Below are 27,942 nucleotides of genomic sequence, written 5' to 3' on the forward strand. Positions count from 1 at the left end.
GGATGTTTTACTATGTTAAAGGCGCTATATAAATGTTGTCTCCCTAACAAGATCCAAAATGCAAGGAGTTCTCGCAGAGGCTCATGGGTGACTGGACCGCCCAGTGTGGTACTACATAAGAAATAGGAACAGGAGTAGGCCATTCGGCCCCTTGAGCCTGCTCCGCCATTTAATACGATCATGGCTGATCCGATCATGGACTCAGCTCCACTTCCCTGCCCGCTCCCCATAGTCCCTTATTCCCTTATCGATCACAAGGGTCCCAGTTTAGGATCTCTGGCCTGCGTTGAGTTTGGTGATTGCTTTCAGGTGCAGTTATTGGCTTCAGTGACCAGGGAAGATGAGGAAGCAAGTGGAAGTCAACAAGTCTCCCTGCTCCTGATCGCCAACCGGTGACCCCTGCTCGGAAGTGCTCAATGAATGAAGAGACAATCCAACTTAGGTGTGATATCATCCATGGCGGAATAGCCTGTACTCACTGTCTAGGCTCACACATGAAGAATGGGCCAGCTGTGTGAGGTACCAGAGGGCGACTCGGTCTCGTGGAACGGTACATGAGGAGGCCCTTCAGCCCCTCAAGCCTGTTCCGCCATTCAGTCAGATCATGGCTGATCTGTATCATAAATCTATCTACCCGCCTTGGTTCCACAACCCTTCATATCCTTGCCTATCTAAAATCCATCAATTTCAGTTTTAAAATGTTGAATTGACCCCCCAGTCTCAACAGCATTTTCAGGGAGAGAGTTCCAGATTCCCACGACCCTTTGTGTGAAGAAGTGCTTCCTGACATCACCCCTGAACCCCACCTCTTAATTTTAAAGTTACACCCCCTTGTTCTGGACTCCCCCTCCAGAGGAAACTGCTTCTCTCGATCTACCCTATCAACTCCTGTAATCATCTGAAACACCTCAATTAGATCACCCCTTAATCTTCTATACTCAAGGGAACACAAGCCTGGCCCGGGACTCTCGCATCAGTCAATCCCTTCAGCAAGGAAACGAATGCGGTTGCAAAACATCGGTGGTGACGGTGATACCAGAACATGCAGCACACACACGTACTTAAATCAGGTCACATTGTCCACATGTGTTTGCATTACGAAATAAATAACTTGGAGCACATGCATAATGCAAACATATCTTTCCCATTCCATGACCCTTGTGTTATATTTCACTTCTGGTTGACATGCTTATGAAAGATTCACAATGTTTGGGAATAGTTTTAAGGATGGAGAAAGATAATCAAAGACACCATGGCACAACAAGGTTTCTACGTGCCTGGACTCTGAGGGTGTCAACTGACAGTAGGTTAGGGTTGAATAGCGGCGATGTGGATATAAATATCCAGGAGTTTTGCTTAATTACTGTTCGGGATTACGGGCTATTTGTGCACAATTTTCCCTCAGAAGATCAACTAGGTGACTCATGGATAGATTATGCAGCGGTTGTGGAAGGAGATTAAGTCGGTGGGGTAGAGTCTATGCGAGGTTAGACTGTTTAGAGTCTGTGGAAGGATGGGCCAAATGGCCTTTACTCATTCCATTTTCTTTCTTGTGCTCTTAGGGTGGTTGTTCATTGTCAGTGAGATGACTGTTAAAATGGCGCTGTGATAATAAATACATTATACCGTAATACATTGTTCATTTTTCCCCGCAGGGTGGAATGACACTGACCTATGACCCAACGACTGCTCTGCAAAATGAGTAAGTAGTTTAGCCTCATCCGTGATAGTTTCTTCCGATGTAGTTTTAAAGTTCTCCCATCTCTTTCGATGCCTTAACCCCAGCACCACCTATTCCCCTGGCTAAGCGGGAGAATAAGCAACTGGCTCCCGCTCCCCATGATCGACTTCCGCCACCCGAAAACCCAGGGCCTCTGAGGCGATCCTTTTTGATCACAGCAGAAGAAAGGATTTCTCTTCTTTCTAGATCTGCCCCCTCTTCTCCTGAAGGTGATGACTCCTGTTGGGGTTTAGCTCCATGGCGACCGACTGCCCTCCAGTTCCTCACCCAAGTGACTCATTCCTGCGTGGGCCGTGATGGCCACGGGTGACTTTTGGAGACCTTTGCCCTCGTGGAGTGCCCAGTTCCCCAGGTGCAGAGGTCAGGAACAAGGGATCGGCAGGTTCCTGCCACTTTTTACAATTTACAGGGATTTCCTTGTTTCCTTGGGGCGTCTTTGGAAAGAAGGTGCTATTCCTTCCTGCACCTTTGAAGCATGCATTAAACAAGAGACGGTATCATTGGGATTCGCATAGTATCTGTGGGGCAGGGCTTCCCATGGTTGTAATCAAGCAGGATTAGAGTGGAAATGGGAAGAAACAAGGACAAGGGAACAATAGTGGAGCGTTAAACGAAATAAGTGGTTAACGATGCGTAAAGTCTATCTGTGTCCTCTCTTGCTCTAGATTTTATTCCAGCCCGTACAGTATTGCTCCAAACAGGATGATCGCACAGACATCCATTTCACCATACATCACCTCTCCCGTGTCCTCATATCAGGTGAGTGCTTGGAGATTACCCCACAACACCCGATGAATTCTAAGTGAAGGCCTCAGGCCTCAAGTGCAGGTAGGATTGCCAACTCTCCAGCATTGTCCTGGAGTCTCCAGGAATTGAAGATTAATCTCCTGCAAGCAAACCCAGGAGAAAAATCACAGGGCCATTCCATTCTCTTTGATTTATTAGCTCCCTAAATATTGAAGATTGGAAAAAATTGCTGCTTGACTGTTAGTCAAGAGTCTTCCAATCGGGTTAACAAAGGGTCTCTTCGCTTTCCAATTGGCTGTCGGATGGCAGTGTGGGCACTGGCAATGTAGGATGGACCAAAGGCGGGAGTGTGGGGGTGGGGCGGTTTGAGGTGGAAGGTCATGTGACGCAACCTCCAGGAATATGCCCAACCAGAGATGGCAACCCGAGTGCATTGTAGGAGAGAAGGTGAGGCAAGTCTTCATTATTGAGTTTGGGTTCATAGACTTTTTTTAAAAAAGGTCCACTGTTTTGAGCTTCTGTGAATGAATGGGTTAGAAAGGAACAATAAAAAAAAGACTTGCATTGATATAGCGCCTTTCACAACCACCGGACGTCCCAAAGCGCTTCACAGTCAATGAAGTGCTTTTGGAGTGTAGTCACTGATGTAATGTGGGAAGAGCATTGGAGGAGCATTGCAATGGAGAAACACATGAAAGGAAGAACATGTCCAGAACACTTGGAGAATGCACTGCTCGTCTTTGAATCGGGCCCTGGGGTCTTTCACATCTAATGGAGCAGGCAAGTGGGCCTCTCGGTTTAGCATCTCATCCGAAAGAAGGCCATCGGAAGGCTGTGTGTAGGATGGACCAATGGCGGGAGTGTGTGGGCGGGGCAGTTCGAGATGGGAGGTCATGTGCTGCAACCTCCAGGAATACGCCCAACCAGAGATGGCAACCCTAGTGCAGGAGGTTGAACATTGTAGCGAGCTGCATTGTCGGCACCTCCAACAATGCAGCACTGCCTCAGTACTGCACTGCAGTGTCAGCCTAGATTTCAACATGACGCTGTTGGAGGCTAGATGTGGGCGAGTGCTTGCTTCAAGCTTTCTCTCTTCTCCTGCACACGAATTGAGAGAGGCATTAACAGTAATGGGAAATCCACTCGCCGCAGATTTATTTTATGATTCACTCAACTGCTCGACCACAACCAATATTTCCTATTGGGAATTGGTACAATTGGAGAAATTTACCCTATAAAACATCTCTCAACCTTTATTGCTGTGTTGTTTTATGAAGCTATCCTTCCTAATTGAGTTTTTTTTCCCCTCCTCTATTTCTTTTCTTTTGCTCCCCCATACGCCTGACCTGTACCAAACACCTTTCGCTGGGTTAATATGGTGGACAGGAAACCTGAGAAAAAGATTTTGCATTAATATAGTGCCTTATTCCAACTCTCAAATCTCTCAGAGCACCCTTCACACAGTAAATTTTCTTTGATGTGCAGAGAGGGAAAAACGATTACACGTTCTGTTTCGTTGAAATGCAAGTTTTTTTATCTTAAGTGTCAATGGTTTTAAATCCAGCCTCTTCTCCGCTGCACATGAGAACTTGGCTGAAATAGGATTTTACTGACCTACTCGGTTGCAGTTCTATATTTCCCACTCCCCATTGATTGCTGCTCCGTGTGTATCCATCCCATCCCATCCCATCCCATCCCATCCCATCCCATCCCATCCCATCCCATCCCATCCCATCCCATCCCATCCCATCCCATCCCAACCCACAGTGACAGCAGAGGGTTCAAATCCAAGGGAGGACAAGTTTAACAAGAGTTAGAAGAGAAGTCTAGTGAAGTGTTCATCCAGATTTACCAGAGAAGACTTCTGTGGCTCAGTGGGCAGCACTCTTGTCTCTGAGTTAGAAGGTTGTGGGTTCAAGTCCGACTTGAGCACATAAATCTAGGCTGACACTCCCAGTGCAGTGCTGAGGGAGTGCTGCACTGTCGGAGGTGCCGTCTTTTGGATGAGACGTTAAACTGAGGCCCCGTCTGCTCTCTCAGGTGGATGTAAAAGATCCCGTGGCACTATTTCGAAGAAGAGCAGGGGAGTTATCCCCGGTGTCCTGGGGCCAATATTTATCCCTCAATCAACATCACTGAAGCAACACATTATCTGGTCATTATCACATTGCTGTGTGTGGGAGCTTGCTGTGCGCAAATTGGCTGCCGCGTTTCCCACATTATAACCGTGCCTCCACTCCAAAAGTACTTCATTGGCTGTAAAGTGCTTTGAGACGTCCGGTGGTCGTGAAAGGCGCGATAGAAATGCAAGTTTTTCATTCTTTCTTACAATATAACAAGCGAGAACGGAGTGAGGGATATGGTGAAAAGGTGGGGTTAATCTCTGAAAGGGTGGGGCTGGTCCCTGTTCCTAAAAATTCTTATGTGCAACCATTACCTTAAGCCACAAATTGATATCAAAGCTCACGTGGGGCACTTGATAATGTTGGACACAATTACACATCAACCAGAGTAACGATCACCTCTCAATCTGTATTTTAAAGCTAAATCGATGTTTCACTTCCCTTTCTTGCTCCGTGTTGGATATATGTGTTGGCAGATGATGAACAGGTATCCTCCAAGATCTCTGAGCTCCTCCAGTTCTGGCCTCTTGTGCATCCCCGATTTTAATCGCCCCAACATTGGCGGCTGTGCCTTCAGCTACCTGGACCCTAAACTCCTCCCTAAACCTCTCTGCCCCTCCACCTCCCTTTCCTCCTTTAAGACGCTCCTTAAAACCTACCTCTTTGACCAAGCTTTTGGCCACCTGCCCGAATATCTCCTTATGTGGCTCGTTGTCAAACTTTGTGCAATGACTCAAGAGTCTTGTTACTGTAAACTGCCTCAGGTGTAAACCTGATCCAACTTTATTCACGCCCAAAGTACCTGCGTGACAAAGTACCCGCGCTTATATACCAGTGACCGCGCACACGCGCATACAGTCCGATGACCTCCGACAGTGGCGCCTTCTGGTGTCTGGTGACGCCAAGCATCAATACATACCAACATCCCCCTTTCAAGATCTTAATATCAGTCTCTTTCCAAATTAAGACGGTCTGAGATGTTCCGTTCAGGAGTTGATCGCCTCAGTTCAACTTTAGTTCTGGGCGAGTGTTCTGAGTCAGTTGTGACTGAAGACTGAGTAGCCGATCTGATGGGAGTGGTCCTGACCACATCAGAGACTGAAGGTTCAGAGTCAGTAATGACAGCAGAGTCCTCTGATGAGTGAACGTTGGTTGGTTGGTCACTGACTACATCTTCCTCAAACGGTTCCAGTTCATCTGCGTGCCACAGTTTCACCTGATCAACATGTTTCCTGCATGGTTGCCCATTCTTGAGCACGACAATAAACACTCTGTTACCCTCCTTGGCTGTAACAGTGCCGGTGATCCACTTTGGACCTTGACCATAGTTCAGTACATAAACCGGATCGTTGACAGAGATGTCACGTGACACAGCAGCACGATCATGATACCATTGCTGACTTTGACATCTGTTTTCAAATCAGGATGAACACGAGAAAGCCTGGTCTTGAGATTTCTCTTCATCAGTAGTTCAGCAGGGGAAACCCCAGTAAGCGTATGAGGTCTTGTCCTGCAGCTGAGCTATATACATGACAAACGAGTCTGCAGTGAGCCCTGAGTTACACGTTTCATACTTTGCTTGATCGTTTGAACAGCATGTTCTGTTTGACCATTAGAAGCAGGTTTGAATGGAGCTGATCTCACATGTCTAATACCATTGAGTTTCATGAACTCCTGAAACTCAAGACCTATGAAGCAAGCTCCGTTGTCGCTCACAACAATGTCAGGCAAACCATGAGTAGCAAACATGACATCTAGCTGTGGATGTACTGGATGACATAATAATACACTCTATCCACTTTGAATATGCATCCACCACAACAAAAAAACATCTTTCCCAGGAAAGGGCCCGCAAAATCGACATGGATCCTGGACCATGGTTTCGATGGCCACAACCAAAGACTCCGTGGAGATTCCGCTGGTACTTTACTTAGCTGCATGCAAGTGTTGCACTGATGCACACATGATTCCAGATCAGAGTCAATTCCAGGCCACCATACATGAGACCTAGCAATGGCTTTCATCATGACAATACCGGGATGAGTGCTATGTAGTTCATGCACAAATTTTTCTCTACTTTTCTTAGGCTTGATGACATGATTACCCCACAGTAAACAATCTGACTGAATGGACAGCTCATCTTTGTGACGGTTGTAAGGTTTGGTCTTATCACACATCTCTATAGATATTGCAGACCAATCACCACTGAGGACACAATGTTTCACAACCGATAAAATAGGGTCATGACTGGTCCAGATCCTAACTTGTTGAGCAGTGACAAGGGTTCCTTCACTCTCAAAAGCATCCATTACTAACAGTAGATCTGCAGGTTGAGGCATCTCCATATCAGGTGTGGGCAAAGGCAGATGACTCAGTGCATCGGCACAATTCTCAGTACCAGGTCTATGACAAATAACATAATCATAGGCAGACAATGTCAACGCCCACCTCTGGATGCGGGATGATTCATTGGTATTAATACCTTTGTTTTCTAAAAACAATGAAATGAGTGGCTTGTGATCCGTTTCGAGTTCAAAATGAAGACCAAACAGGTACCGATTCATCTTTGTTACACCATACACACAGGCCAAAGCTTCTTTGTCTACCATGCTGTAAGCTCTTTCCGCTTTTGACAAACTTCTTAAAGCATACGCTTACCCGACTCATTTGCTTGTTGGAGTGCACAGCCAACCCCATATGATGAAGCATCACAGGCCAATACAAGACGCTTACACGGATCATAATGAACAAGCAACTTGTTTGAACATGGCAGATTCTAGTCTTTCTCAAAGACTCTATCTTGAAACACACCCCAGACCCAGTTGTCGCCTTTTCATTTCACTTGATTTTCTCGAGCCAATTACTGCCAAACAGCGTTAGACCATTACCTGGGATGATCCATAATGGTAGATCTTGAACCACACCATCATATGACACCTCGATTACTGTACTACCAATCACCGGTATGAGTTCCTTAGTGTAGGTACGCAACTTGGCATTGACTGGACTCAGCTTAGGCTTCACAGCCTCAGTGTCCCACAGCTTGTCAAATGTCCTTTGGCTCATTATCGACTGACTCGCTCCCGTGTCCAGCTCCATTGATACAGGCACGCCATTCAGCTTCACATTAACAATTATCGGCTGGCTCTTTGCCAAGAATGAATACAGACCGTACACTTCCTCCTTGGGTTGTGTATCTGGGACAGCACTAGACTGGTCATCATCAGCAATGTGATGAGCGGCAGCACGCTTGCTCAGTTGTGGGCACATTCTCTGAAGATGCTCCACTTTCGAACAGCCATTACAGGAGTATTGTTTACACCGACTACTGATGAGGCCGATGATTGCCCCCACAACGCCAACAGGAAGAAATCAGATTCAAACCAGTTGTCAGACTCTGAGCAGCTACAGGTTTCACATAAGCAGTCGAGTAGGCCCTGCCATAAGCAGCTCTGCCAGAAGATGACACAATCTTGTTTACAGTACCTGCCGTGGAGCTCTGACTCTTCGATGATATCTGCCTCAAATTATCATCAGTCGTCATGCATGCCTGGGCAGTCGCGATGGCCTTTCTCAAGTCCAGCCAATAACTTCCGAAGAATCACATCATGGTTGATGCCTATCACGAAGAAATCTCGCAACATGTCTTCCAACATGTTCCCGAACTTACACGGCTCAGCAAGACGTCATCGATCGGCAACGAATCCCGACACATCCTGGCCCTCAGCACGAACATGCGTGTAGAAGCGATAGTGTGAATTGATGATCCCCTCTTTTGGCTTAAGATGGTCAAACATCAAAGCACACAAATCCTCGTACTCTTTGTCCGTTGGACATAAAGACAAGAAAAGGTTCTTCATGAGGCCGTAAATTTTCGGACCACAAACAGTGAGGAAAACTGCCCTGCGCCGAACTGCGCCAGCCTCCCCCTCCATTTTGTTGGCCACAAAATACTGATCCAGGCAGTCGATAAAATCAGCCCAATCCTCACCCTCCACGAATTTCTCCAGAATTCCAATAGTGCCCATTGTACATGTGAAGGTTCTTAAGTTACCTCGTCACCAAATGTAATGACTCAAGAGTCTTGTTACTGCAAACTGCCTCAGGTGTAAACCTGATCCAACTTTATTCGCGCCCAAAGTACCCGCGTGACAGAGTACCCGCGCTTATATACCAGTGACCGCGCACACACGCATACAGCCTGATGACCTCCGACAGTGGCGCCCTCTGGTGTCTGGTGACCCCAAGCATCAATACATAACACTTTGTTTGGTAATGCTCCTGTGAAGTGCTTTGGGACGTTTTATTACGTTCAAGGCGCTAGATAAATGCAAGTTGTTGAATATTCTCTTTGTGTCGTCCACAGGTCCATAGCCCATCCTGGATGCACCATCAGTCATACCTTATGCAGCCAATGGTAAGCTTCATTTACTCTTTTTTTTTCCCCCTTGCATTTTATAAAGTAAATCTCCTTTCGCCCACCCTTAATTCCACTCACCCTCCTGCCCTGATGATGTTGTCACCTTTTTGGAGCTCTTTTGCCCTTACAGCTGAGCCTGGTCCTGTTCACCTGATGTGCCCACTTCATCCGGGTAACAACTAAACGCCAAGGAGAACCGCCATCCAGGTCCTCGTCCGACATGTACCCACTTGCGAGCGAACGATCGGGGGCTTGAATCCAGGCTGACTTTCTGGCATTTCCCCCCCCCCTCTCCCTCACCTCCCCCCACAGCCCTCCAGCCAATGTTTTCTTCTTCCTTTCTGGTAGAATGAACCAATCCCCAGCCAAGAGAGTGACTGGCAACCAATCCTTGACAATACTGCCCTTTAACCAGCACCAAGGGGTGCCAGTGAAGGAGGTGCGCAGGCCTCTCCGTGCCACATCATTCCTCTGACTGCCCAGCCGTGATGAGGAACTTATCTGCCTTATTCAGCTTGAAGAATGAGCCCTCGAGGGCTTCCAACAGTGATCTCCCAACGTGAGTTACTCTGCCTCCAAGAGAACGGAAAAATAGAAAGCCCATAACTGTTTGTAATGTTTGTTTTTCAAGGGAACGGTAATAACACCAACAATGGACCACGCCATGTCTATCCAGCCCACATCGATGATAGGACCATTAACCCAACAGCTTAGTCACCTCTCCCTGGGCAGCACAGGAACGGTAAGTGCTGCCTACACTGGTAGTGCTCTGGGATCGTGGGGAAAAGTAAGTGAGTACACAACTAACCTCAAAGCAGTTTCTCCTTCATTGTAGCTCACAATGGCTTAGCGGATAAATACAATGCCCACGGTGGCATTGAGCCCTATTGACTTTCAAAGTCTCAGGTTAGATCCCCAATCTGTGTTGGCTGTTCGCAACTAGGCTGCTACAATTGGATGCAGCTCTCCTGGGCTGGAGAGGGAGAGGGAGAAGGGTTGTTGAAATCAGCCTGCTGGGCAGTGCATGTGGGTGGACATGGGAGCGGCCATAGCGGTTATGTCCCCTGTGGCCAAATAGCCTGCCAACATTTATCGCCTAAGCTCACGTGAAGGATGACCACCTGGCTGAGATGCTGGAGGATGCCAGCACCAGTGCCCTACTGGATTTTTGATCGGGAGTTGGAAGTCCAACCAAATTTTTTCTCCCCCTAGCACGGAGGCCAATTGTAGCAGCCACCATGCCGGAGATGAGCAAACTCAGCATAGAGTAGGTATTGAATGTGGGATTTTCCTGGCCCTGACTGTATGGCTCAGTTACACACTCGGGGGTGAACTTATGTAGTTGAGCCAAGTTTATCCATGATAGCATATCTATGATTCTTCCATTAGAAAAGTATAGCAATAGACTTGTGCCAGCCCATTTTCACCACCATTTTCAGTGTGCATCTTCAAGTTATTTGAGTATTGTGGTGGGGGTGGGGGGGGGGGGGGCGCGGTGTCTTGTAGTCATTTTTCTTTAAACAGAGGAAAAGCCCATTGTAAACCCACAATCTGAAGTGTTCACTTGGCTCAATTGATAGCATGTTTACAACGACATAGGTAAAAAAAAGGGATGACAACGGCATAGGTAAAAAAAAGGGATGAGGTCCTACGAGACGAATTTAAGGAGCTAGGAGCTAAATTAAAAAGTCGGACCTCAAAAGTAGTAATCTCGGGATTGCTACCAGTGCCACGTGCTAGTCAGAGTAGGAATCGCAGGATAGCGCAGATGAATACATGGCTTGAGCAGTGGTGCAGCAGGGAGGGATTCAAATTCCTGGGGCATTGGAACCGGTTCTGGGGGAGGTAGGACCAGTACAAACCGGATGGTCTGCACCTGGGCAGGACGGGAACCAATGTCCTCGGGGGAGTGTTTGCTAGTGCTGTTGGGGAGGAGTTAAACTAATATGGCAGGGGGATGGGAACCAATGCAGGGAGACACAGGGAAACAAAATGGAGACAGAAGCAAAAGACAGAAAGGAGTTGAGTAAAAGTGGAGGGCAGAGACAACCAAGGCAAAAAACCAAAAAGTGCCACTGTAAGGCAAAATTCGAAAGGGTCAAAGTGTAATAAAAAGGCAAGCATGAAAGCTCGGTGCCTCAATGCAAGGAGTATTCGGAACCCAGGAGAGGGCTCTGAGTGAGTTAGAGTGGGTGAGAGCGCAGATGAACAGGACCCCAAGAAAGAATGCAAAAGGCAGGAGGCAACAGAGCAGAGTAGCACTGGGGTAAGTGTAAACCACAAGGTGATAGGAAGGGACAATATGTATGAATATAAAGGGGCTGCAGGAGGGGTCAAAACTAAAAATCATGGTTTAAAAACTAGTATTAAAACACTCTACCTAAACGCACGCAGCATTCGAAATAAAGTAAATGAGTTGAAGGCACAAATCATTACAAATGGGTATGATTTGGTGGCCATTACAGAAACGTGGTTGCAGGGTGGCCAAGACTGGGAATTAAACATACAGGGGTATCTGACAATGCAGAAGGATAGACAAGAAGGGAAAGGAGGTGCGGTAGCTCTGTTAATAAAGGATGATATTAGGGCAGTTGTGAGAGATGATATTGGCTCTAATGAACAAAATGTTGAATCATTGTGGGTGGAGATTAGAGATAGTAAGAGGAAAAAGTCACTGGTGGGCGTAGTTTATCGGCCCCAAATAATAACTTCACGGTGGGGCGGACAATAATCAAGGGAATAATGGAGGCATGTGAAAAAGGAACGGCAGTAATCATGGGGGATTTTAACTTACATATCGATTGATCAAATCAAATCGCACAGGGTAGCCTGGAGGAGGAATTCATAGAATGCATACAGGATTGTTTCTTAGAACAGTATGTTACAGAACCTACAAGGGAGCAAGCTATCTTAGATCTTATCCTGTGTAATGAGACAGGAAAAATAAACGATCTCCTAGTAAAAGATCCTCTCGGAATGAGTGATCACAATATGGTTGAATTTGTAATACAGATTGAGGGTGAGAAAGTAGTGTCTCAAACGAGCGTACTATGCTTAAACAAAGGGGACTACAGTGGGATGAGGGCAGAGTTGGCTAAAGTAGACTGGCAACACAGACTAAACGGTGGCACAATTGAGGAACAGTGGAGGATTTTTAAGGAGCTCTTTCATAGTGCTCAACAAAAATATATTCCAGTGAAAAAGAAGGGCAGCAAGAGAAGGGATAACCAGCCGTGGATAACCAAGGGAATAAAGGAGAGTATCAAATTAAAAACCAATGCGTATAAGGTGGCCAAGGTTAGTGGGAAACTAGAAGATTGGGAAAATTTTAAACGACAGCAAAGAATGACTAAGAAAGCAATAAAGAAAGGAAAGATAGATTACGAAAGTAAACTTGCGCAAAACATAAAAACAGATAGTAAAAGCTTTTACCGATATATTAAACGGAAGAGAGTGACTAAAGTAAATGTTGGTCCCTTAGAAGATGAAAAGGAGGATTTAATAATGGGAAATGTGGAAATGGCTGAGACCTTAAACAATTATTTTGCTTCAGTCTTCACAGTGGAAGACACAAAAACCATGCCAAAAATAGCTGGTCACGGGAATGTGGGAAGGGAGGACCTTGAGACAATCACTATCACTAGGGAGGTAGTGCTGGACAGGCTAATGGGACTCAAGGTAGACAAGTCCCCTGGTCCCGATTAAATGCATCCCAGGGTATTAAAAGAGATGGCGGAAGTTATAGCAGATGCTTTCGTTATAATCTAGCAAAATTCTCTGGGGAGGTACCAGCGGATTGGAAAGCAGCTAATGTAACGCCTCTGTTTAAAAAAGGGGGCAGACAAAAGGCAGGTAACTATAGGCCAGTTAGTTTAACATCTGTAGTGGGGAAAATGCTTGAAGCTATCATTAAGGAAGAAATAGCGAGACATCTAGACAGGAATAGTGCAATCAAGCAGACGCAACATGGATTCATGAAGGGGAAATCATATGTAACTAATTTACTGGAATTCTTTGAGGATATAACGAGCATGGTGGATAGAGGTGTACCGATGGATGTGGTGTATTTAGATTTCCAAAAGGCATTCGATAAGGTGCCACACAAAAGGTTACTGCAGAAAATAAAGGTACGCGGAGTCAGAGGAAATGTATTAGCATGGATCGAGAATTGGCTGGCTAACAGAAAGCAGAGAGTCGGGATAAATGGGTCCTTTTCGGGTTGGAAATCGGTGGTTAGTGGTGTGCCACAGGGATCGGTGCTGGGACCACAACTGTTTACAATATACATAGATGACCTGGAAGAGGGGACAGAGTGTAATGTAACAAAATTTGCAGATGACACAAAGATTAGTGGGAAAACGTGTTGTGTAGAGGACACAGAGAGGCTGCAAAGAGATTTAGATAGGTTAAGCGAATGGGCTAAGGTTTGGCAGATGGAATACAATGTCGGCAAATGTCAGGTCATCCACCTTGGGAAAAAAAAACAGTAAAAGGGAATATTATTTGAATGGGGAGAAATTACAACATGCTGCAGTGCAGAGGGACCTGGGGGTCCTTGTGCATGAAACTCTTTTTGGAGTTTATCTGAAAACATAAAACATTAATCTGTGCCACCGACCTGGATGACACACCAGACATTTACAAGGCCCTTTTTTTCCTTTTTTGTGGTTTTTTTTTTGTGTTTTTCTTTTTTTTGGGCACTAAAATCAAATTTTTTTTTTCCAGTGCCCCCTAGGGGAGGGGGACACTAAACACCGGCAATTAAAACAAATTAAACTTTAAAACGTAAAATCAAATTAAAATTTGGTTGCCGGGCATGATGATGCACTCCAGTCCCTCCGGTGCCCACCTCTCGCGGAAGGCCGCGAGCGTACCGGTGGACACCGCGTGCTCCATCTCCAAGGACACCCTGGACCGGATGTAAGAGCGGAAGAGAGGCAGGCAGTCAGGTTGAACGACCCCATCGACCGCCCGCTGCCTGGACCGGCTGATGGCACCCTTGGCCGTGCCCACAAATAACAGCACCTCCAACACTACACTGCAATGTCAGCCGAGATTTATATGCTCAAGTTCCTGGAGTGGGACTTGAACCCACAACCTTCTGATCCAGAAGCAAGTGTGCTACCCACTGAGCCACAGCGAAAGCAAAGCAGAAAGTGTCAGCCATTGGATTTGAACCCACTCCTCCACATGCAATTGCAATCCAAACACAGCACCTTCGACTGCTCAGCCATCGTGACTAGGTGCTCCTTGTGCATGAATCCCCAAAAGATTAGTTTGCAGTTGCAGCAGGTAATCAGGAAGGCGAATGGAATGTTGGCCTTCATTGCGAGAGGATGGAGTACAAAAGCAGGGAGGTCCTGCTGCAACTGTACAGGGTATTGGTGAGGCCACACCTGGAGTACTGCGTGCAGTTTTGGTCACCTTACTTAAGGAAGGATATACTAGCTTTGGAGGGGGTACAGAGACGATTCACTAGGCTAATTCCGGAGATGAGGGGGTTACCTTATGATGATAGATTGAGTAGACTGGGTCTTTACTCGTTGGAGTTCAGAAGGATGAGGGGTGATCTTATAGAAACATTTAAAATAATGAAAGGGATAGACAAGACAGAGGCATAGAGGTTGTTTCCACTGGTCGGGGAGACTAGAGCTAGGGGGCACAGCCTCAAAATATGGGGGAGTCAATTTAAAACCGAGTTGAGAAGGAATTTCTTCTCCCAGAGGGTTGTGAATCTGTGGAATTCTCTGCCCAAGGAAGCAGTTGAGGCTAGCTCATTGAATGTATTCAAATCACAGATAGATAGATTTTTAACCAATAAGGGAATTAAGGGGTATGGGGAGCGGGCAGGTAAGTGGAGCTGAGTCCACGGCCAGATCAGCCATGATCTTGTTGAATGGCGGAGCAGGCTCGAGGGGCTAGATGGCCTACTCCTGTTCCTAATTCTTATGTTCTTATGTACTTCTGAGTCAGAAGGTCATGGGTTCAAGTCCTGCTCCAGAGACTTAGCCACATAAATCTAAGCTGACATGCCCAGTGCAGTACTGAGGGAGTGCTGCACTGTCGGAGGTGCCAACTTTTGGATGAGTTGTTAAACCGAGACCCCCTCTCCACCTCCTTTAAGATGCTCCTTAAAACCAACCTCTTTGCCCGAGCTACCCTAATATCTCCTTATGTAGCTCGGCGTCAAATGTTGATTGATTACGCTCTTGCAAAGCGCCTTGGGATGTTTTATGGAAGGCGCTATATAAATGCGAACTGTTGTTGCAGTCAATACCTGCATTCCCTCCCCTGGTGAGCCTTTCCTCCAATGGGCAATAGCGAAGTGTGAATGAAAATCAGGCTTTGTAACCAGAGGCAACCACATCCATGCCAGCTGCCTCTAACCCAGACCAGTCAATGTGGGGAGGCATTGAAAGAGCAGGTGAGACTGCATATCAGTCGCTACTTATGTGTGGCCTATACTATCCACAGGGAAAATCCACAGGGAAAATCCTCAGTAGTCTGTGGGGTATGATTTGAAAGCTAACTCATTGCAGCTGGTACACCACTTGACCTCCCCAAGTGGACAATTGACTCATTTATATTACTTCACACTATTGGCAGTAACCAAAGCCATTTTAATATTATAATTGGCATAGAACGTGGTCTCCAAGGCACCAAAGCCAAGAGAAAGGTCCAAGCTCCCAGGCCAGGGCACAATCAAGTTTGGCGCTCCAATGCAGTACTGAGAGTGCTACAGGGAAAGTCTGCCTGTTCGGGTGGATGTAAAAGATCCCACGGCACTATTGAAAGATTAGCAGGGAGTCCTCCCAAGGAGGATTTCTCCCTCAACCAACACTGCAATCTGGTCATTAGCATGGCCGCCTGTGGGATCTTGCTGTACCCAAAATAGTTGCCCACTGCACCAAAACATCAAAGCAATTCGTCGTCTGCAAAGAGTTTTGGGAGTGTTTCTGGGAGATGTGCTAAGGCACCATCTTGTTTTTGATTGCTTTTTTTTTAAAGAATGCTGGTATCTTGTGGAAAATACAATTTTTGTATTAAATGAGAACGCAGGTTTGATGATATACTGCAACAAAAAATAGAATTGCCGTTTTAGGCTTCCTGGTTGCTTCCTGCCCCTTTCCCACCATCCTCTCCTCCAGGTACCAGCCTGGGATTCAGCCCCACGGTTATATTGCAATTTGTTTCATTGACATTAGTTTCATTCAGTATGTGTGCCCATAATGGAACATAGGAACAGGAGGACGCCATTCAGCCTCTCGAGCCTGTTACCATAGGAACAGGAGGAGGCTATTTAGCCCCTCGAGCCTGTTACCATAGGAACAGGAGGAGGCCATTCAGCCCCTCGAGCCTGTTACCATAGGAACAGGAGGAGGCCATTTAGCCCCTCGAGCCTGTTACCATAGGAACAGGAGGAGGCCATTCAGCCCCTCGAGCATGTTACCATAGGAACAGGAGGAGGCCATTCAGCCTCTCGAGCCTGTTACATTAGGAACAGGAGGAGACCATTCAGCCCCTCGAGCCTGTTACACAGGAACAGGAGGAGGCCATACAGCCCCTCGAGCCTGTTACATTAGGAACAGGAGGAGGCCATACAGCCCCTCGAGCCTGTTACACAGGAACAGGAGGAGACCATTCAGCCCCTCGAGCCTGTTACCATAGGAACAGGAGGAGACCATTCAGCCCCTCGAGCCTGTTACCATAGGAACAGGAGGAGGCCATTCAGCCCCTCGAGCCTGTTACCATAGGAACAGGAGGAGGCCATTTAGCCCCTCGAGCCTGTTACATTAGGAACAGGAGGAGACCATTCAGCCCCTCGAGCCTGTTACCATAGGAACAGGAGGAGGCCATTTAGCCCCACGAGCCTGTTACATTAGGAACAGAAAGAGGCCATTCAGCCCCTCGAGCCTGTTACATTAGGAACAGGAGGAGACTATTCAGCCCCTCGAGCCTGTTACCATAGGAACAGGAGGAGGCCATTTAGCCCCTCGAGCCTGTTACATTAGGAACAGGAGGATGCCATTCAGCCCCTCGAGCCTATTACCATAGGAACAAGAGGAGGCCCATTCAGCCCCTCGAGCCTGTTACCATAGGAACAGGAGGAGGCCATTCAGCCCCTCGAGCCTGTTACCATAGGAACAGGAGGAGGCCATTCAGCCCCTCGAGCCTGTTCCGTCATTCAATGAGATCATGGATGATCTGTGACCTTTGGCCCATATCCCTTAATACCTTTGGTTAGCAAAAATCTCAGATTTAAAATTAACAATTGACCCAGCATCAATTGCCGTTTGCAGAAGAGAGTTCCAAACCCCTACCACCCTCTGTGTGTAGAAGTGTTTCCTAATTTCACTCCTGAAAGGTCTGGCTCTATTGTTTAGGCTCTGCCTCCTAGTCCTAGACCCCCCAACCAGCGGGAATACTTTCTCTCTATCTATCCTATCTGTTCCCCTTAATATCCTGAAAACTTCCATCAGATCACCCCTTAACCGTCTAAATTCCAGGGAATACAACCCGAGTTTGTGTAATCTCGCCTCGTAACTTAACCCTTGAAGTCGGATATCATTCTGGTAAACCTACGCTGCACTCGCTCCAAGACCAATAGACCGTCCCGAAGGTGTGGTGTCCAGACTGCTCACAGTGCTCCAGGTGTGGTCTAACCAGGGCTTTGTACAGCTGCAGCATAACTTCTACCCCCTTGTATTCTAGTCCTCTGGATAGCCTTTTTGATTATTTTCTGTACTTGTTCATGACATTTTCGTGATCTATGTACCTGAAGCCCCAAGTCTCTCTGGCCCCCCACTGTTTTTAGCTTTTCACCATTTAGAAAGTACGTTGTTCTCACCAAAGGATAGTTGTGGAGCTTGTCTGTAGCTTTATTTTGTCAAGTTGCTTGTAATAACCAATTTGTTTCTGTATCTTCTTCCAGTACATGCCTGCCACCACAGCAATACAAGGGACGTACATTCCCCAGTACAACCCAATGCCTCCCTCCAACGTGTCTGTCGAGGTAAGACCCTTCATTCTCAAGACTCGCTGTCTTTTGTTGTGGTGTCGGACGCAGAAGGAGGCCATTCGTCCCATCGTGTTTGTGCCGGCTCTTTGCTGAAGCAATCCAAACCAATCCCAGTGCCTTGCTATCTCAAGTCTCTCCTCAGAACCAGAGTTTCCCATCCCTGGCCACACACTTGGAATCTATGCCTCCACTCTGCAAGGCCTTAATAGAAACATAGAAACATAGAAAATAGGTGCAGGAGTGGGCCATTCGGCCCTTCGAGCCTGCACCGCCATTCAATGAGTTCATGGCTGAACATGCAACTTCAGTACCCCATTCCTGCTTTCTCGCCATACCCCTTGATCCCCCTAGTAGTAAGGACTTCATCTAACTCCTTTTTGAATATATTTAGTGAATTGGCCTCAACAACTTTCTGTGCTAGAGAATTCCACTGGTTCACCATTCTCTGAGCAAAGAAGTTTCTCCTCATCTCGGTCATAAATGGCTTACCCCTTATCCTTCGACTGTGACCCCTGGTTCTGGACTTCCCCCAACATTGGGAACATTCTTCCTGCATCTAACCTGTCCAATCCCGTCAGAATTTAATATGTTTCTTTGAGATCCCCTCTCATTCTTCTGAACTCCAATGAATACAAGCCCAGTTAATCCAGTCTTTCTTGATATGTCAGTCCCGCCACAATGGGGTGCTCAAAACCGTAACTGTGGCCAAACCCATGTTTTGTATAAACTTATAGTTCTCTCTTTATTGTCATACTCTATATCCACATTTATGACATCTAAAATGCTGTTGGATTGTTTATGATTTTATCTACCTGCATCTGTTTGGCCAAACAGATTTAATCTATACTACTGAGGGACCTTCGTCACTTTGGGTGGCCTGTGAACCTGGGCCTTAGATGTGGAAGGCCACCAAGCTCCTCACTCCCATCGGAGCAAAGAGACCCTCCTCAGTGATCTACTGGGAAATAGCAAGTTTGCCAAGAGCCAGCATAGAGGCACTTGGAGGTTTAATAAGCACATAAGAAATAGGTGCAGGAATAGGACATATGGCCCCTCGAGCCTGCTCCGCCATTCAATAAAATCATGGCTGATCCTATCATGGACTCAGCTCCACTTCCCTGCCCGCTCCCCATAACCCCTTATTCCCTTATTGTTTAAGAAGCTGTCTATCTCCGCCTTAAATTTATTCAATGACCCAGCTTCCACAGCTCTCTGAGGCAGCGAATTCCACAGATTTACAACCCTCTGAGAGAAGAAATTCCTCCTCATCTCAGTTTTAAATGGGCGGCCCCTTATTCTAAGATCATGCCCTCTAGTTCTAGTCTCCCCTATCAGTGGAAACATTCTCTCTGCATCCACCTTGTCAAGCCCCCTCATAATCTGATACATTTCGATAAGATCACCTCTCATTCTTCTGAATTCCAATGAGTAGAGGCCCAACCTACTCAACCTTTCCTCATAAGTCAACCCCCTCATCTCCAGAATCAACCTAATGAACCTTCTCTGAACTGCCTCCAAAACAAGTGTATCCTTTTGTAAATATGGAAACCAAAACTGTACGCAGTATTCCAGGTGTGGCCTCACCAATACCCTGTATAACTGTAGCAAGACTTCCCTGCTTTTATACTCCATCCCCTTTGCAATAAAGGCCAAGATTCCATTGGCCTTCCTGATCACTTGCTGTACCTGCATACCAACCTTTTGTGTTTCATGCACAAGTACCCCCAGGTCCCACTGTACTGCAGCACTTTGCAATTTTTCTCCATTTAAATAATAACTTGCTCTTTGATTTTTTTCTGCCAAAGTGCCAAGATTTTTTCTGCCTCACACTTTCCAACATTATACTCCATCTGCCAAATTTTTGCCCACTCACTTAACCTGTCCATGTCCTTTTGCAGATTTTTTGTGTCCTCCTCACACATTGCTTTTCCTCCCATCTTTGTATCGTCAGCAAACTTGGTTACATTACACTTGGTCCCTTCTTCCAAGTCGTTAATATAGATTGTAAATAGTTGGGGTCCCAGCACTGATCCCTGCGGCACCCCACTAGTTACTGATTGCCAACCCGAGAATGAACCATTTATTCTGACTCTCTGTTCTCTGTTCGTTAGCCAATCCTCTATCCATGCTAATATATTAGCCCCCGACCCAGTCAACTTTTATCTTGTGCAGTAACCGTTTAAGCCAATAGACCATCTCCTGTAATAAAAACAGAATCAGCAGGTCAGGCAGCATCTGTGGAGAGAGAAACCGAGTTAACGTTTCAGGTCTATGACCCTTCGTCAGAACTGGAAAAATTCAAGATGTAACAGATTCTTAAAGAAATGCTGGAGGGGAGGGGAGGAAAGAACAAAAGAGAAGGTCTATGATATCAGGGCAGTTGTGAGAGACGATATTGGCTCTAATGAACAAAATGTTCAATCATTGTGGGTGGACATTAGAGATAGTAAGGGGAAAAAGTCACTGGTGGGCGTAGTTTATAGGCCCCCAAATAATAACTTTACGGTGGGGCGGACAATAATCTCTCTCTCCTGTGACAGTTGGAGCTGGTGCTCTCCACTCTCCTGTGACAGTTGGAACTGGTGCTCTCCACTCTCCCGTCCTGCGACAGTGGGAACTGGTGCTCTCCACTCTCCCGTCCTGTGACAGATGGAACTGGTGGTCTCCACTCTCTGTCCTGTGATAGTGGGAACTGGTGCTCTCCAATCTCTGTCCTGTGATAGTGGGAACTGGTGCTCTCCAGTCTCTCTCCTGTGACAGTGGGAACTGGTGCTCTCCACTCTCTGTCCTGTGATAGTGGGAACTGGTGCTCTCCACTCTTTCTCCTGTGACAGTTGGAACTGGTGCTCTCCACTCTCCCGTCCTGTGATAGTGGGAACTGGTGCTCTCCACTCTCCCGTCCTGTGATAGTGGGAACTGGTGGTCTCCACTCTCTCGTCCTGTGACAGTGGGAACTGATGCTCTCCACTCTCTGTCCTGTGACAGTGGGAACTGGTGCTCTCCACTCTCTGTCCTGTGATAGTGGGAACTGGTGCTCTCCACTCTCCCATCCTGTGACAGTGGGAACTGGTGCTCTCCACTCTCTCGTCCTGTGACAGTGGGAACTGATGCTCTCCACTCTCTGTCCTGTGACAGTGGGAACTGGTGCTCTCCACTCTCCCGTCCTGTGACAGTGGGAACTGGTGCTCTCCACTCTCTGTCCTGTGATAGTGGGAACTGGTGCTCTCCACTCTCTGTCCTGTGATAGTGGGAACTGGTGCTCTCTACTCTCTGTCCTGTGAAATTTGGAGCTGGTGCTCTCCACTCTCTGTCCTGTGACAATTTGAACTGGTGCTCTCCACTCTCTGTCCTGTGACAGTGGGAACTGGTGCTCTCCACTCTCCCATCCAGCGACAGTGGGAACTGGTGCTCTCCACTCTCTGTCCTGTGACAGTGGGAGCTGGTGCTCTCCACTCTCCCGTCCTGTGACAGTGGGAACTGGTGCTCTCCACTCTCTGTCCTGTGACAGTGGGAACTGGTGCTCTCCACTCTCCCGTCCTGTGACAGTTTGAACTGGTGCTCTCCACTCTCTGTCCTGTGATAGTTGGAACTGGTGCTCTCCACTCTCCCGTCCTGTGATAGTGGGAACTGGTGCTCTCCACTCTCCCGTCCTGTGACAGTGGGAACTGGTGCTCTCCACTCTCCCGTCCTGTGACAGTGGGAACTGGTGCTCTCCACTCTCTGTCCTGCGACAGTTTGAACTGGTGCTCTCCACTCTCTCCTGTGACAGTTGGAACTGGTGCTCTCCACTCTCTCTCCTGTGATAGTGGGAACTGGTGCTCTACACTCTCTGTCCTGTGATAGTGGGAACTGGTGCTCTCCACTCTCTGTCCTGTGACAGTTGGAGCTGGTGCTCTCCACTCTCTCTCCTGTGACAGTTGGAACGGGTGCTCTCCACTCTCCCGTCCTGTGACAGTGGGAACTGGTGCTCTCCACTCTCTCTCCTGTGACAGTGGGAACTGGTGCTCTCCACTCTCCCGTCCTGTGACAGTTGGAACTGGTGCTCTCCACTCTCTGTCCTGTGATAGTGGGAACTGGTGCTCTCCACTTTCTGTCCTGTGATAGTGGGAACTGGTGCTCTCCAATCTCTGTCTGTGATCGTGGGAACTGGTGCTCTCCACTCTCTGTCCTGTGATAGTGGGAACTGGTGCTCTCCAATCTCTGTCCTGTGATAGTGGGAACTGGTGCTCTCCACTCTCTGTCCTGTGACAATTTGAACTGGTGCTCTCCACTCTCTGTCCTGTGACAGTGGGAACTGGTGCTCTCCAGTCTCCCAGCCAGCGACAGTGGGAACTGGTGCTCTCCACTCTCTGTCCTGTGACAGTGGGAGCTGGTGCTCTCCACTCTCCCGTCCTGTGACAGTTGGAGCTGGTGCTCTCCACTCTCCTGTCCTGTGACAGTGGGAACTGGTGCCCTCCACTCTCTGTCCTGTGACAGTGGGAACTGGTGCTCTCCACTCTCCCGTCCTGTGACAGTTTGAACTGGTGCTCTCCACTCTCTGTCCTGTGATAGTGGGAACTGGTGCTCTCCACTGTCCCGTCCTGTGATAGTGGGAACTGGTGCTCTCCACTCTCCCGTCCTGTGACAGTGGGAACTGGTGCTCTCCACTCTCCCGTCCTGTGACAGTGGGAACTGGTGCTCTCCACTCTCTGTCCTGCGACAGTTTGAACTGGTGCTCTCCACTCTCTCCTGTGACAGTTGGAACTGGTGCTCTCCACTCTCTCTCCTGTGACAGTTGGAACTGGTGCTCTCTACTCTCTGTCCAGTGAAATTTGGAGCTGGTGCTCTCCACTCTCTGTCCTGTGACAATTTGAACTGGTTCTCTCCACTCTCTGTCCTGCGACAGTTGGAACTGGTGCTCTCCACTCTCCCGTCCTGTCACAGTTTGAACTGGTGCTCTCCACTCTCTGTCCTGTGAGAGTTGGAACTGGTGCTCTCCACTCTCTGTCCTGTGACAGTGGGAACTGGTGCTCTCCAATCTCTTCTGTGACAGTGGGAACTGGTGCTCTCCACTCTCCTGTCCTGTGATAGTGGGAACTGGTGCTCTCTACTCTCTGTCCAGTGAAATTTGGAGCTGGTGCTCTCCACTCTCTGTCCTGTGACAGTGGGAACTGGTGCTCTCCACTCTCTGTCCTGTGACAGTTTGAACTGGTGCTCTCCACTCTCCCGTCCTATGACAGTGGGAACTGGTGCTCTCCACTCTCTGTCCTGTGACAATTGGAACTGGTGCTCTCCACTCTCTGTCCTGTGACAGTGGGAACTGGTGCTCTCCACTCTCTCTCCTGTGACAGTGGGAACTGGTGCTCTCCACTCTCTGTCCTGTGACAGTTGGAACTGGTGCTCTCCACTCTCTGTCCTGTGACAGTGGGAACTGGTGCTCTCCACTCTCCTGTCCTGTGACAGTGGGAACTGGTGCTCTCCACTCTCTGTCCTGTGACAGTGGGAACTGGTGCTCTCCACTCTCTCTCCTGTGACAGTGGAAACTGGTGCTCTCCACTCTCCCGTCCTGCGACAGTTTGAACTGGTGCTCTCCACTCTCTCTCCTGTGACAGTTTGAACTGGTGCTCTCCACTCTCCCGTCCTGCGATAGTTGGAACTGGTGCTCTCCACTCTCTGTCCTGTGACAGTTTGAACTGGTGCACTCTACTCTCCCATCCTGTGACAGTGGGAACTGGTGCTCTCCACTCTCTCTCCTGTGACAGTGGAAACTGGTGCTCTCCACTCTCCCGTCCTGCGACAGTTTGAACTGGTGCTCTCCACTCTCTCTCCTGTGACAGTTTGAACTGGTGCTCTCCACTCTCCCGTCCTGCGATAGTTGGAACTGGTGCTTTCCACTCTCTGTCCTGTGACAGTTGGAACTGGTGCTCTCCACTCTCTCTCCTGCAACAGTTGGAACTGGTGCTCTCCACTCTCCTGTCCTGCGACAGTATGAACTGGTGCTCACCACTCTCTCTCCTGTGACAGTTGGAACTGGTGCTCTCCACTCTCTGTCCTGTGACAGTTGGAACTGGTGCTCTCTACTCTCCCATCCTGTGACAGTGGGAACTGGTGCTCTCCACTCTCTCGTCCTGTGACAGTGGGAACTGATGCTCTCCACTCTCTCTCCTGTGACAGTGGGAACTGGTGCTCTCCACTCTCTCCTGTGACAGTGGGAACTGGTGCTCTCCACTCTCTTTCCTGCGACAGTTGGAACTGGTGCTCTCCACTCTCTCTCCTGCGACAGTTGGAACTGGTGCTCTCCACTCGCTCTCCTGCGACAGTGGGAACTGGTGCTCTCCACTCTCTCTCCTGCGACAGTGGGAACTGGTGCTCTCCACTCTCTCTCCTTCGACAGTGGGAACTGGTGCTCTCCACTCTCTTACCTGCGACAGTTGGAACTGGTGCTCTCCACTCTCTGTCCTGTGACAGTGGGAACTGGTGCTCTCCACTCTCCCGTCCTGTGACAGTTGGAGCTGGTGCTCTCCACTCTCCCATCCTGTGACAGTGGGAACTGGTACTCTCCACTCTCTCTCCTGTGACAGTGGGAACTGGTGCTCTCCACTCTCTCTCCTGCGACAGTTGGAACTGGTGCTCTCCACTCGCTCTCCTGTGACAGTGGGAACTGATGCACTCCACTCTCTCTCCTGCGACAGTGGGAACTGGTGCTCTCCACTCTCTCTCCTTCGACAGTGGGAACTGGTGCTCTCCACTCTCTCTCCTGCGACAGTGCGAACTGGTGCTCTCCACTCTCTCTCCTGCGACAGTGGGAACTGGTGCTCTCCACTCTCCCGTCCTGTGATAGTGGGAACTGGTGCTCTCCACTCTCCCATCCTGTGACAGTGGGAACTGGTGCTCTCCACTCTCTCTCCTGTGACAGTGGGAACTGGTGCTCTCCACTCTCCCGTCCTGTGACAGTTGGAACTGGTGCTCTCCACTCTCTTTCCTGTGATAGTGGGAACTGGTGCTCTCCACTCTCTGTCCTGTGACAGTGGGAACTGATGCTCTCCAATCTCTGTCCTGTGATAGTGGGAACTGGTGCTCTCCACATTCTGTCCTGTGATAGTGGGAACTGGTGCTCTCCAATCTCTGTCTGTGATAGTGGGAACTGGTGCTCTCCACTCTCTCTCCTGTGACAGTTGGAACTGGTGTTCTCCACTCTCCCGTCCTGTGATAGTGGGAACTGGTGCTCTCCACTCTCCCGTCCTGTGACAGTGGGAACTGGTGCTCTCCACTCTCCCGTCCTGTGACAGTGGGAACTGGTGCTCTCCACTCTCCCGTCCTGTGATAATGGGAACTGGTGCTCTCCACTCTCTGTCCTGTGACAGTTTGAACTGGTGCTCTCCACTCTCCCGTCCTGTGACAGTGGGAACTGGTGCTCTCCACTCTCTCTCCTGTGACAGTGGGAACTGGTGCTCTCCACTCTCCCGTCCTATTACAGTGGGAACTGGTGCTCTCCACTCTCTGTCCTGTGACAATTGGAACTGGTGCTCTCCACTCTCTGTCCTGTGACAGTGGGAACTGGTGCTCTCCACTCTCTCTCCTGTGACAGTGGGAACTGGTGCTCTCCACTCTCTGTCCTGTGACAGTTGGAACTGGTGCTCTCCACTCTCTGTCCTGTGACGGTGGGAACTGGTGCTCTCCACTCTCCTGTCCTGTGACAGTGGGAACTGGTGCTCTCCACTCTCTCTCCTGTGACAGTGGGAACTGGTGCTCTCCACTCTCCCGTCCTGCGACAGTTTGAACTGGTGCTCTCCACTCTCTCTCCTGTGACAGTTTGAACTGGTGCTCTCCACTCTCCCGTCCTGCGATAGTTGGAACTGGTGCTCTCCACCCTCTGTCCTGTGACAGTTTGAACTGGTGCTCTCCACTCTCTCTCCTGTGAGAGTGGGTACTGGTGCTCTCCACTCTCTCCTGTGACAGTGGGAACTGGTGCTCTCCACTCTCTTTCCTGCGACAGTTGGAACTGGTGCTCTCCACTCGCTCTCCTGTGACAGTGGGAACTGGTGCTCTCCACTCTCTCTCCTGCGACAGTGGGAACTGGTGCTCTCCACTCTCCTGTCCTGTGATAGTGGTAACTGGTGCTCTCCACTCTCTGTCCTGCGACAGTTTGAACTGGTGCTCTCCACTCTCTCTCCTGCGACAGTTTGAACTGGTGCTCTCCAATCTCTCCTGTGACAGTGGGAACTGGTGCTTTCCACTCTCTGTCCTGTGACAGTGGGAACTGGTGCTCTCCACTCTCCTGTCCTGTGATAGTGGGAACTGGTGCTCTCCACTCTCTGTCCTGTGACAGTTGGAACTGGTGCTCTCCACTCTCTGTCCTGCGACAGTTTGAACTGGTGCTCTCCACTCTCTGTCCTGCGACAGTTTGAACTGGTGCTCTCCACTCTCTCTCCTGCGACAGTTTGAACTGGTGCTCTCCACTCTCTCTCCTGCGACAGTTGGAACTGGTGCTCTCCACTCTCTGTCCTGTGACAGTTGGAACTGGTGCTCTCTACTCTCCCATCCTGTGACAGTGGGAACTGGTGCTCTCCACTCTCTCGTCCTGTGACAGTGGGAACTGATGCTCTCCACTCTCTCTCCTGTGACAGTGGGAACTGGTGCTCTCCACTCTCTCCTGTGACAGTGGGAACTGGTGCTCTCCACTCTCTTTCCTGCGACAGTTGGAACTGGTGCTCTCCACTCTCTCTCCTGCGACAGTTGGAACTGGTGCTCTCCACTCGCTCTCCTGCGACAGTGGGAACTGGTGCTCTCCACTCTCTCTCCTGCGACAGTGGGAACTGGTGCTCTCCACTCTCTCTCCTTCGACAGTGGGAACTGGTGCTCTCCACTCTCTTACCTGCGACAGTTGGAACTGGTGCTCTCCACTCTCTGTCCTGTGACAGTGGGAACTGGTGCTCTCCACTCTCCCGTCCTGTGACAGTTGGAGCTGGTGCTCTCCACTCTCCCATCCTGTGACAGTGGGAACTGGTACTCTCCACTCTCTCTCCTGTGACAGTGGGAACTGGTGCTCTCCACTCTCTCTCCTGCGACAGTTGGAACTGGTGCTCTCCACTCGCTCTCCTGTGACAGTGGGAACTGATGCACTCCACTCTCTCTCCTGCGACAGTGGGAACTGGTGCTCTCCACTCTCTCTCCTTCGACAGTGGGAACTGGTGCTCTCCACTCTCTCTCCTGCGACAGTGCGAACTGGTGCTCTCCACTCTCTCTCCTGCGACAGTGGGAACTGGTGCTCTCCACTCTCCCGTCCTGTGATAGTGGGAACTGGTGCTCTCCACTCTCCCATCCTGTGACAGTGGGAACTGGTGCTCTCCACTCTCTCTCCTGTGACAGTGGGAACTGGTGCTCTCCACTCTCCCGTCCTGTGACAGTTGGAACTGGTGCTCTCCACTCTCTTTCCTGTGATAGTGGGAACTGGTGCTCTCCACTCTCTGTCCTGTGACAGTGGGAACTGATGCTCTCCAATCTCTGTCCTGTGATAGTGGGAACTGGTGCTCTCCACATTCTGTCCTGTGATAGTGGGAACTGGTGCTCTCCAATCTCTGTCTGTGATAGTGGGAACTGGTGCTCTCCACTCTCTCTCCTGTGACAGTTGGAACTGGTGTTCTCCACTCTCCCGTCCTGTGATAGTGGGAACTGGTGCTCTCCACTCTCCCGTCCTGTGACAGTGGGAACTGGTGCTCTCCACTCTCCCGTCCTGTGACAGTGGGAACTGGTGCTCTCCACTCTCTGTCCTGTGACAGTGGGAACTGGTGCTCTCCACTCTCTGTCCTGTGATCGTGGGAACTGGTGCTCTCTACTCTCTGTCCTGTGAAATTTGGAGCTGGTGCTCTCCACTCTCTGTCCTGTGACAATTTGAACTGGTGCTCTCCACTCT

The 27,942-nt window shown here is 49.0% G+C and overlaps 1 protein-coding gene across 6 annotated transcripts in view; it reads left to right on the top strand.

The window, feature by feature from the left end:
- The window catches only part of LOC139240935 (RNA-binding motif, single-stranded-interacting protein 2-like), a 670,592-nt gene that overhangs the window by 619,514 nt on the left and 23,136 nt on the right, over positions 1 to 27,942 (top strand). For 5 of the 6 annotated variants that reach the window (XM_070869478.1, XM_070869483.1, XM_070869479.1 and 2 more), the window contains exons 8-12: positions 1,656 to 1,702; positions 2,407 to 2,500; positions 8,978 to 9,028; positions 9,663 to 9,818; positions 17,964 to 18,044. In XM_070869478.1, the coding sequence (XP_070725579.1) occupies positions 1,656 to 1,702; positions 2,407 to 2,500; positions 8,978 to 9,028; positions 9,663 to 9,818; positions 17,964 to 18,044 (429 nt within the window). The remainder of the gene's footprint in view (positions 1 to 1,655; positions 1,703 to 2,406; positions 2,501 to 8,977; positions 9,029 to 9,662; positions 9,819 to 17,963; positions 18,045 to 27,942) is intronic. The other variant, XM_070869481.1, reaches the window with a different exon arrangement.

Source organism: Pristiophorus japonicus, chromosome X (assembly GCF_044704955.1).
Source record: "Pristiophorus japonicus isolate sPriJap1 chromosome X, sPriJap1.hap1, whole genome shotgun sequence".
NCBI lineage: Eukaryota > Metazoa > Chordata > Chondrichthyes > Pristiophoridae > Pristiophorus > Pristiophorus japonicus.